Source organism: Mugil cephalus, chromosome 9 (assembly GCF_022458985.1).
Source record: "Mugil cephalus isolate CIBA_MC_2020 chromosome 9, CIBA_Mcephalus_1.1, whole genome shotgun sequence".
Classification (NCBI taxonomy): domain Eukaryota; kingdom Metazoa; phylum Chordata; class Actinopteri; order Mugiliformes; family Mugilidae; genus Mugil; species Mugil cephalus.
The window spans coordinates 28,169,466-28,181,552 of NC_061778.1; the positions used below are offsets into that span (position 1 = coordinate 28,169,466).

Genomic DNA, 12,087 nt, shown 5'->3' on the forward strand with positions numbered 1-12,087 from the left:
TAATAAACTGCTCACAATGACATCCATAACTAGTAGATTATAGTAGTCAGTTTATCTAAATTATATATTTTTTCTAAATTATATATATGATATAGTTTTATTTAACATTCATTATTACACAGGATAAGATGTTACAATCCCAAGATCCCAGGCAAAATTAATTTAGAAGCCCAGTCCAACTGAAAACCAACCAACAACCCAGCAGTCAGCTACCTTCTAGCAACCAACAAGAAGTCACAAGCTTACTATCCTAGCCAATGGCAGTAGACGCTATCTGGCACATCATTGGGGTTTTCAAGTGGGCATCTCCCTTCACCAGTGTTTTGTTAAGTTAGGCCCACAACACCTCAAGAAGGCTTAACAGTGAGTTCTAGCATCTTGGAGTCATTCCCCTCCATGCTGCCACCACACAACCATGTGACTTTGAACCACCAAGAGATTAGCGTAGCCCATTTTACTGCTATTCAACAAAGTACACAGTTGTGTTGGTCCGGTCTCAAAGCTACCCCTAGCTACCTAACATCAAATATTATCCAAATGGTTTCATTAATTTAATTTAATTTTCTGTAACTGTATATCCACTGGAGTCTTTTGAAGGGTTGGACTCTATCCCAGCTGTCATTGGGCAAGAGGTACACTGTGAATTTGAAGCATGACTCTACTGGTATTTCTCCTATTTGACAGAAGAGTTTTTCCTTATATTCTACTTAAAATGTGATAAATATGTTGCTTTAATTGCCCTGGTAAAGTTACATGTGGATGCTTATTCTCCAAGCAGGAGATCTTATTAACCACAATCAAATCTGTAATTTGAGTTAGTGAACTTGTCAAGTTATAAATAAAATATTGAACTATCAAAAATATATAAATTATTTTTATTGTCTTCTTGACTATCATCTTTTCTATCAGTTTTCTTTTTCATCTGTCTTTTTCTTTAATGAATTTTGTTCTTTGTCCTCCAGGTGACAGACTCTGGGAAGCCTCGTCTATCTTCTTTATCCATGCTGACAATTAGAGTTATTGAGGAGAGCCTGCATCGGCCAGTGGCACTGCCACTAGAAGTTCATGTTGTCACTATGGAGGATGAATTTCCTGGTGGTGTGATTGGTCAACTGCATGCCACTGATGCTGACCCGTATGATGTCCTGACCTTTGGCCATGCCCCACCCTCCCAGCGTAGTCTATTTAAGATCAATTCTCATGATGGAAAGATCAATGCCCTGGGTGGGTTGGATGCAGGCTGGTACTCTCTGAATGCTAGTGTCAGTGATGGCCGGTTTGCTGTTCCTGTGTCTGTAAGTGTGCATGTGGAGCAGGTAATACCAGAGATGTTGCGTGAGGCAGTGACGGTCCGCTTCGAGAGTGTGGAGCCACAACAGTTTGTGGCACTGCACCTGAAGAGCTTGTTGAAGTTATTCCAGAAGGTCGCAGCTTCGCAACAGCTAGATACACTGCACCTGCTCAGTCTGCAGCCAGTTGGTGGTACGCAACAACTGGATGTACTCATCACCATGGAAACAGCAGGGGGTGGGTATTACAAAGCAGCCTACCTCACCCAGAAACTTAGTGCATCACGTCGGCTGCTGGAGGATGTGCTCAGAGTCTCAGCTATCCTGGATAAAAACTGCTCAGGGTTGGAGTGTCGTGGGGCGCATTGTGAAGAGAGCATTATTCTGGATTCGCATAACCTGGCTACATACAGCACTCCACAAGTCAGCTTTGTCTCACCTCGCTTCCACCGGACCTCACACTGTACATGCAATGGTGAGTTAGAAAATCTCTGTAGAATGCATACAAAGATAGATTTAGTAAGTGATGACAGGCTTAAGAAAAGAAGCTTTTCCTTTCGAAATGGGAAGCAGGGTGAAGCAGTTGAGTGATAGTTCAAGGTGAATTGGTACTCATAGTTAACATATACAACATTGTTAATATGGTGCACTGAAAATGTTTTTATGATAATCTTATTGGATTTTCTTTATATCCTAATATGTATGTATGTACAGATGCCAGCTGTTCTGCTCTGCTAGGACAGTGTGAGGACCAGCTATGTCCTGAAGACATGGAGTGTGTTCCTGTAGAGATTGCTAGAGGACGATACTCATGCCAGTGTCCACATAGCAAACTGGAAGAGTGTGCAGGTGTGTGTATGTGTGCATGTACCTTTGTAAAAAATTTTTATTTTTTTTTTGTATAACCTTACTCAATGTTCTGTGTCCAGGTCATTCATCTCTGAGCTTCTCAGGTAGCAGCTATATCAAGTACAGACTATCTGACCGGCTGCAGACAGAGCTGAAACTCAGCCTGAGGATTAGAACACTGCAGAGTCAAGGAATCATCATGTACACACACACAGAGCCTGGTACTATACTCAAGGTATATACATGCACATTCAATTGTGTTTAATTCCTTGTTCCATAATCGCAGCACTATTTGTCTAACCTTAAACTTAAGCTACATCTAACATTACCCTAAACCCATAAAATGTAAAGGGGGTAGGTTGCCAAAGAGTGACAGTGTAAACAGAATTATATCCCCACATTATGAACTGTACAAATACACAGATGCCAGTCAAGCCATATATTAGGGCAGGTCAGTACACAGCTGCTTATTAGGGCTACAGGGCTTCACCTGAGGCCTAGCCCCTAAGGAACGCCCACAGGGTGTCCACACTCTTGTTCTCTGAATCTTTATTATTATTATTATTAGGGGCTACGGGGCAACGCCCGAGCCTCCAGTCTCCAGCAGCAAGCTGTAGACTCTATATCAAAACGTGCAGTTCGATCGGGATCGGTGTGCTATTAATTTTCTTTCCGAAATACGAATTTCCCATTTAAAATGAATGGGACGGCCGAAGAAACGCAAAAAAGGCCGTTTTTCAAAGGTCTACTGCTCAGGCATACTTTCACCTACAGACTTCATTTAAACTTTAAAATGTAGACACAAGCCTCGTGTATTGGTGTATTACTTCTCGTTTTGATATGTTTTATAGTTTATGATCAATCACTGTTCAATGACCATGATCTTTTTCAAAAAAACACATTTAGTTACCCTATATGTAGCACAGTTAGCTTACAGTTAGCACACTTAACCCACAGTTAGCACACTTAATGCACAGTTCGCTTACAGTTAGCATAGTTAGCCTACATTTAGCACAGTTAACCTACATTTAGTACAGTCAAACCACATGTCGCACACTTAACCAACATTTAGCACAGTTAGCATACAGTTAGCACAGTTAGCTTAGAGTTAGTACAGTAAGCCTGTGTATGAGAGAGTAATGCGCGCTTTCGCCCGCATGTTTGTACATCCTACTACTCTTCCTGAGTGTATCTGTAACTGTAATAACATAAAGTTACCTGCGTGTTGGTGTGTGCATGTGTGTTTATGTGTGTGACGCGCTTTTGCGCGCGCCCATGTATGTGACTGTGTGTGTGTGAGGGTGAGGAGGACGCGCGCGCATGTGTGTGTGTAACTGTAATCACAGAGTTACCTGTGTAGTGTGTGTGGTTGTGTGTGTGTGGGTGAGGAGGGCACGCTTGCGTGCGCATGTGTATTTCTAACTGTAATCACAAAGTTACCTGTGTAGTGTGTGTGTGTTGGTGTGTATTGTTGTAACATAAATGTATGGGACACAGGGATCAGCTGTATTAACAGCAGAGACAACTGATTAATGAATTGGTCTCAGCTGTTGCCCAGAGCTGCGGCTCAGGGGTTGCCGTGGCAACTCACAGTGGTCGTCAATGACGACGGAAGCGCGCGGAGCCAGGACACAGAAAAGAGCTAGATTTCCCTCCTTTTTGCTGGTCTCACATTTTGGCTCACTTTGACAAAACGGTAACTCCCATAAGAAAAACAAGCAGACCGTGGGCATCGTAAGACCTTCCTGAAGACTTTATTGTTTTTTGTCCCCCTGGAGTAAATATTCTGGACACACTAGCGAGTTAAACACAAAGGTCCTTCTCCTTTTCTCAGAAAATCTTTGCATTGGAGTGAATGGAGAGCAGACAGGTACTTTACCGCGAACAGAGGCTCACAGTTTAAATTCTGTACGTCTCACTGCTTTGCTGAGCACGTTGTGAGAGACACAACAAGTTTGTCTACAACTGTGGAAAAAATCATGTGTCTAGTGTGTAAATTGTGGCCAGGACGAGCGTGTAAAGAGAAAAATTTCAGGTAATTTCACACACTTTCTCACACTCTAAGTACCAATATTACGCACTCTAAAACGAGATTCGAGAGAAATTTTTATGGTCATTGAATAGTGATTGATAAACAACAATAAGATATATCAAAATGAGGAAATAATACACCAATACACAAGGCTTGTGTCTACATTTTAAAGTTCAAATGAAGTCTGTAGGTGAAAGTATGCCTGAGCAGTAGACCATTGAAAAACTGTGATTTTTGGGTGTTCTTTTTCAGACGTCCCACTCATTTTCTATGGGAAATTTGTTGCAGTTTTTTCACGACTTACATCGCAAAAAATTCGTATTTCAGAAAGAAAAGTTTTCTCTGCTGTTAATACAGCTGATCCCTGTGTCCCATACATTTACGTTACAACAACACACACCAGCACACACACCTCCCCATCCACACAGGTAACTTTGTAATTACAGTTACACACACATGCGCGCAATTGTGCCCTCCTCACCCACACACACACACTACACACTACACAGGTAACTTTATGATATTAGTTACACAGACACATACGCGTACAAGCGCGCCCTCCTCATACACACACACACTACACAGGTAAATTTGTGATTACAGTTACACACATGCACGCGCGCAAGCGCGCCCTCCACACACACAAATACACGTGTGTTAGCGTGCTACACAGAAACACACAGGTAGCTTTATGTTATTACAGTTACAGATACACACACACAAAGAGGACACACACACATACGCGCGCAAGCACGCATTACTTTGTCACACACAGGCTAACTGTGCTAACTGTAAGCCATCTCTGCTAACCGTATGCTAACTGTGCGTCATCTCGGTTAAGTGTGCGACATGTGGGTTGACTGAACTAAATGTAGGCTAACTGTGCTAACTTACAACAACACACACCAACACACACTACACAGGTAACTTTGTGATTACAGTCACACACACACATGCACGCCCTCCTCACCCTCCTTACCCACACACACACACGCACACACAAACTCACTACACAGGTAATTTTGTGATTACAGTTACACAAACACAGGCGCGCACAAGCGTGCCACACACATACACACACATGCACACTTTATGTTATTACAGTTACATATACACTCAATAAGGTTAGTAGGATGTACAAACATGCGCGTGAAAGCACACAGGATAAATGTGCTAAGTGTGAGCTAACTGTGCTAACCGTATGCTAACTGTGCTAAATGTGGATTAAGTGTGCTAACTGTAAGTTAACTGTGCTAAATGTGGGTTAAGTGTGCTAACTGTGGGTTATCTGTGCTAACTGTAAGCTAATTATGCTAAATGTAGGCTAACTGTGCTAAATGTAGGCTGTGCTAACTCCCATGCTGACACAGACGGTACCCCCAGCATTAGCTCCCCGTGGCCCTTTCAAAATTTCCCAGAGGGAATTATCTGTTTCATTTTGTTGATGTAATTATTAGTAATATTTCACAGATATTGCAACAGTATGAAATTTAAATTTAAATTAAATATCCAACAGTTTGTACTTGTACGGTGTACATTTTAGGCCATCCTCAGGATCAGGCTTCAGCATCAGACCTCAGATGAAAAGGTATAAGGTCTCAGGAAAACTTCTGTCACACCAAACAGCCACATGAAAAATAGTTGTTGGACCAAAAGGCCTAAGAAAAAAAACTTGTTACAATGAACTGCCTCATAAAAACAATCTACAGACTAAAAGGCATCATAAAAGAACTTTTCACAATGAACTGCCTCAGGAAAAAAATGTCAGACTGAACAGCATCAGGAAAAAAAATTATCACATTGATCGGCATCAGGAAAAAAAAATAAATCTCACTGAATGGCATCAGAACAAAAGTTGTCACACTGAACAGTTGCCATGGCAGCTATGGTCGCGACTTGATGGCTTAGTTGTCTCTGGCCGACGTCATTTATTTCCACAATCAAACCATGGATGTATTATACTGTATTAGATCCATGGATCAAACCTAGACCAAAGACTATCTTTGTCTAGACTCTGCATCCGTGACTATTTTTTCCTGATTCCGTTCAGTGTGACAACTTTTTTACTGATGCTGTTCATGTGTGAGAACTTTTGCGCTGATGCCATTCAGTGTGATATTTTTTTTTTCCTGATGCCGATCAATGTGATAATTTTTTTTCCTGATACCATTCAGTGTGACAACTAATTTACTGATGCTGTTCAGTGTGACATTTTTTTTTCCTGAGGCCGCCAAGCAGCGTTTCACATTGTGAAAAAAATTTTTATGATGACTTTTAGTCCAGTGATTTTTTTTATGAGGCAGTTCATTGTAACAAGTTTTTTCGTACTATTGACAATTTTTTTCGGCCTTTTGGTTCGATAACGGTTTTTCATGTGGCTGGTTGGTGCAAGTGTGACAGAGGTTTTACTGAGACCTTATACCTTGTCATCTGAGGTCTGACGCTGAAGCCTGATCCTGAGGATGTCCTAAAATGTACACCGTATACTTGCAGTGCAAAGCCAGTCATTTCCTTTACTGAACAGCGTAATTGGAAATACCAGCAATGTTTATTTGTGTCTGTGTGTAGTTGGAAAAGGGGAAGCTGTTGTTCCAGCTGGCCTATGGTTCTGTTGGAGCTAGTGACACTCTGGACATGTTGGGCATCTCTAGCCATCGTATCAATGATGGCAGCTGGCACACTGTGGCACTGGAGTTGAACTGCAACTTCAGCAGTTTGACACTGGATGACAGCTACATTGAGCAGCGCCGTGGACCATCATTCCCCCAACCGCTCACTTCAGACAGAACTATCTACTTTGGAGCACTGGTTAGTTCATGAGTATCTGTAGCAGCTACACAGCAACTATTTAATTAATTGTACATACCCTCAAATCCACAGAGCATGCTACATGGTTGACGAAAGGAGACTCTGACACTGGCTACTAGACAAACTAGATTACTCTTCTTTTTCTGTCATATTCAACATTTTGATTTGTGATAACACAGTGTTGTGGTGGTTAGCAATGATGCCTCACAGCAAGAAGGAGTACTCCAGTTTTCTCCCACCATTCAATTCAAAATTGGCCATGTGAGTGTGAATGTTTGTCTGTCTCTCTGTGTTACCCCTGCGATAGACTGACGATCTATCCGGGGTGTGCTCCGTCTCATGCCCAGTGACAATGATGATCCAGCCCCCCTGTGACCTTTCAGAGGAAAGCAGTTACAGAAAAAGAATGAATAACTTATTCACATTTTCAATAGATTTTTTCGGATTTTAGTCTAGATTGACTGTCATTCCCAAACAATTTCTAAACTGCTTTTCTCCATTGCTGATATACCTGGTATACAGAATTAATTTCCTGTGTGGTATTTCGGTTGAAACCTAAAACTTGATTTCTGACCCCTTTCTATCCAGGTACAGCCCCCAAACTCTCGCAGTCTCATAGACTCCCAAAAGGATCTGCGGGTGCTTGCAGGTTTCCAAGGGTGTCTGGACAGTGTCAAGATGAATAACAATGAGCTGCCACTACAGAACAAACTTTCACATTATGCAGAAGTGGTGGGATTAACGGAAGTGAAGCTTGGCTGCATACTTTACCCTGACTCATGTCTGCAGCAGCCATGCCACAATGGAGCCACTTGCACCAGTCTCTCTTCTGGTGGTGAGTAACCGAGAACACCATCACAAGCACAGAGAAGGTCCTAAAAAGTTGGCAGGTCTTTAATTACATATTGATTATTAAATCAAGTGTGTTTGGGCTGTTTAAGTTATTTGGTAAATGTGAACTTATTGGTAACCTTTGTTTAATAGTGACATTTTTGGAGGTTGCATTTGCTCCTCCAAATACAATACAAAAATCCTGATGAACCCATGAATAGCTGGCATGGTTTTAAGATAAAGTATTAGCCTTAAGTAATGTTAAGCGATCTGAAAGCCTCAACAAGGATGATGTGATAGGAATAGCTGTGTATATTCTATTTATTATATATAGGACATCGAAAATTAACACCATAGTCGTACTGGTTATATTGATTTGCTATTTTTCAGCTATAAGAAGTAACCACAGCTTAGAGCAAATGTAACCTATAATAAAATCCCAAGTGTATACACTGACCAATTCATTAGTTACACCATTCTACCTCAACAGTAAACAGTATATAGTAAGCTCATTGAAATGTTCAAGAAAACAATGAGACAACAATGAGATGATTTTAGCTTTGTGACATGAGGTGTTATATCCTGCTGAAATTAGCCTGAGAACAGGAATATACTTCAAATCTTTTATTGATCAATTTTGATCAATGGCACTCAATGCGGCCTTTGACTGCTGTAGCCCACTTTCTTTAAGGTTTGATGGGTTGAGTTTTCAGAGATGATCTTCGTGTATACTACTACTACTTTCCATTAACGGCTGGGTACCTGTTGTTAAGGAGGGGCACTGTGTGCCTAAGCTACTTACCATATGAATGGTGCTGTGACAACGTCATTGTCAGTCAGTGGGTTTACATACACAGCTTAATGGAACTATGCTCGAAATTAGACATCCTGAATGCAGTCATTGTCCCAGTTTACATGCAACGGAAAAAATCGAATAACTGACAAGAACATGTCTTCATTTTCCACGGTATGTGTCTGCTCGGCAGGTTAATACTGTGCTATTACATCATATAATAAACAAGAGTCGTTTATGCAGCAACAGCAAAGCTGCTGAACCCACTGTTTTTCCCCATACATTTTCTTATTATTGTTATTCTTCTTCCATCTTCTGCCATTGGAATCTATGGCAGCCCATAGAACCGTATGGTAAAAAGTTGTGAAATTTTGCACATTGATTAAGGATATTCGTATCTTTAATTTGCCTGAGTCACATGTTGCCAGTAAGTACGCTCTAGCGCCACCAATGGATCAAAGTTGGAAGTACATTTGTGTATGTTGCTTTTGAACCGTACACCCGAAATTTACAAACAAGATATCCTTGTGATCCTTGGATCATGCTGAGTTCAGCCGACCCTATGACGTCATGATGCGTCATGATAGATTTTCCGCCATCTTGGATTTTGTCAAAAACCTTTAAAAAGTTTCACGGGTCGCAAATTTTGTCCGAAATTCTCAAGAAAATCTTTAGACCAAGCTGTAAAAAAAAGTTACTTATTGCCGTTCTCGGTGTCACATTTGTACGCCCGCCACAGCCAATTAAATATGGCAGCAAAGGCACCGCTTTCAATGTGAGCTCATATTCCCAAGTGGACACAATGTATTGGGTGTCGTTTGGCCTTGAGGGGGCGCTGTAATTAAAAAAACATGGTTTTTGTTCATATCTCTTGATGGGTTTATATTTGAAATGACTTTGTGACCACGACAGGTACTGTGGGGTGCCCCATTGATAATTCATGCCAACTTTTCGTGTTAGCTAATTGTTGTCGGCAGCGCCGCCGCCAAACAGGAAGTTTGTTCTTATCTCGGCGACGCTATGACTTCTGTAAACCAAACTTGATCAGACTCTTCAGGACTCCCTCTGAATTGCGCAACAAAATTTTGGTGTCATTCGGCCACTAGTGGGCGCTGTAATTAACAAATTGCGTTTTTTCTCTTTTCTCTTGATGTGTTAGAATTTCAGAGTAAATTTTCATGTTTACTGAAACTGTGGAATGTCCCCTTTCAGGATCTGGCAAAAGTTTTCACGCAATTGCAAGAATTTGTCCGCCATATTGGATTTTGTCAAAAACTTTTAAAAAGTTTCATGGGTCACAAATTTTGTCCGATTCTCACAAAAATCGGCACAGACTATCTTTAGACTAAGCCGCACAAAAGTTACTTGTGGCATTTTCATTGTCCAATCCGTTTGCCCGCTACAGCCAATCAAAATTGCCGGCAGAGTCGCCAACCAGGAAGTCAGTTCGTATTTCCGCCAATCCTTGGCCGATTCGCTCGAAACTTCTCGTCTAGCCTTATGGCGAACCTCCTCATTACTGCATGCAGCTATATTTTGGAGATGGTTTGCTTTTAAAGTGGCATGACCAATCTCTTCCACCACTTACAACAGCGCCATAAAGTGCAGTATGAGGAGTATGTCAAAATATGTGCTTGTGTGACATTTGGCACGTGGTTTTAAATTACAGTTGTGCTCAAAAGTTTACATACCCTGGCAGAATCTATGATTTTTTGAGCATTTTCCAGAGAATATGAATGATAACACAAAAACATTTTTTCCACTCATGCTTAGTGTTTGGGTGAAACCATTTATTGTCAAACAATTGTGTTTTCTCTTTTCAATGTTAATGTTGTGCTGTGAATTGCGCCACTGTCAAAATAAAAAGACTGGTACCCCACGATTATCGAATACTACTTGTGCCTGAAATGCACATCCCTACTTTGGACCTCCTTGCACTCTTCGACCTTCATGGGAAACATAAACTCAAATGTGATGAGCTAGAGGCCCTAGTGAAGACACAGATGCTGTACCATGAGTGCTGCCTTATGTGTTTAACATGTGGCAGTGAGTGAAAAGAACAAGATGGGGGACTGGTTCTGTTTGCAAATAACAGATGGTGCAACCTGGGACATACTACAGTGAAGGAGAAGCTATGCTGTCGGGATATTGAACCACTTGCAGTTGGATTGAGACCGTTTTATGTACTAAGGGAGTTTTCACACATCGTCGCCATTGTTGTTTACATGCAACCGCACACTGTGCCCGAAGTTGCATGTGATGTCATTCACGAGACTCCACGAGGTTACAGACTCAGCACCCTGATGCATGCATTGTCTCAGGGGACTTAAGGCCGGCTGTGACTCAGTAGATAGATCGGGTCTCTGAAAGACTGCTTTGAGCGCACTGACTGGAATATTATGGTACAGTCACAGGGGAACATGGACATTGACGCTATGGCTCACCAGTAAAAAATTCACTTTAAAATCTCACCATCCCATGTTGAAGCTGACAAAATCTGAGCATACAGACAGGACATATTTAAAAACACTGTATCCAACATTACAAAAGGATCACAGACTATATAAACTCTTGCAGAGAAACTGTGATGCCAGTGAGGACGGTGCATTGTTTTTCTAACAACGTCTGGATCACCAGCAGCATGAAGGCGCTCCTTAACCAGAAGAAGATGCTCTTCAGGGACAGAGACAGAGAGAAGCTCAGGAGAGTCCAGCACGAGCTGGAAGAGAGCCTGAGACAGGTGAAGATGGACTAAAAAAGGAAAGTGGAGAGGAAGCTGGAGAACAACAATACCGGGGATGTGTGGAGAGGAATGAGGACCATCACTGGTTACTCCAAGAAGAGCAGCCATATCACAGCAGGTGATGTGGACACAGCCAACGAGTTCAACCAGTTTTATGACAGGTTTGACACAGCAGCCAGTGCCTCGACCATTACCTCCCCCTCCTCCACCTCCTTCTCATCCCTCACAATGCAGCACCCCCAACACTGGTGCTGATTCCGATGCTGTGGAAGATTGGGTGACTGGCCAATGTTAACAGACTTGTTAACCCACCATCCACCATTCCCTCTGAAATCTTGTCCTCAGAAAAATTTGATCAATTTGCTTCTTTCTTTAATAACAAAATCATTACTATTAGACAAAACATTAGTGCCCTAAAATCTAGCACAGTACTCGCCATTCCTTTCCAGGAACTCCACCTGCGTCATGTCTCACTTTAACTGTTTAGATCTGACAGAACTTGACAATATTGTTGGTCAGTTCAGGTCCACAACCTGCTGCCTGGATCCTCTCCCAACTGCATTTTTCAAGACTGTCTTTTAACTTCTTAGCACCAGAGGTTCTACATATCATTAACTGGTCTCTTCAGTCAGGTATATTTCCCACATCACTAAAAACAGCTGTCATCAAACCACTTCTGAAGAAGAACAATCCGGATCAAAGTGTCATTGCAAATTACAGGCCCATCTCCAACTTACCATTC

General features: G+C 41.7%; 1 protein-coding gene across 9 annotated transcripts in view; it reads left to right on the top strand.

The window, feature by feature from the left end:
• The window catches only part of fat3a (FAT atypical cadherin 3a), a 222,755-nt gene that overhangs the window by 131,981 nt on the left and 78,687 nt on the right, over positions 1 to 12,087 (top strand). For all 9 annotated transcript variants that reach the window (XM_047593725.1, XM_047593723.1, XM_047593724.1 and 6 more), the window contains 5 exons: positions 963 to 1,764; positions 2,004 to 2,138; positions 2,219 to 2,373; positions 6,739 to 6,978; positions 7,567 to 7,813. In XM_047593725.1, coding sequence (XP_047449681.1) covers positions 963 to 1,764; positions 2,004 to 2,138; positions 2,219 to 2,373; positions 6,739 to 6,978; positions 7,567 to 7,813 — 1,579 coding nt within the window. The remainder of the gene's footprint in view (positions 1 to 962; positions 1,765 to 2,003; positions 2,139 to 2,218; positions 2,374 to 6,738; positions 6,979 to 7,566; positions 7,814 to 12,087) is intronic.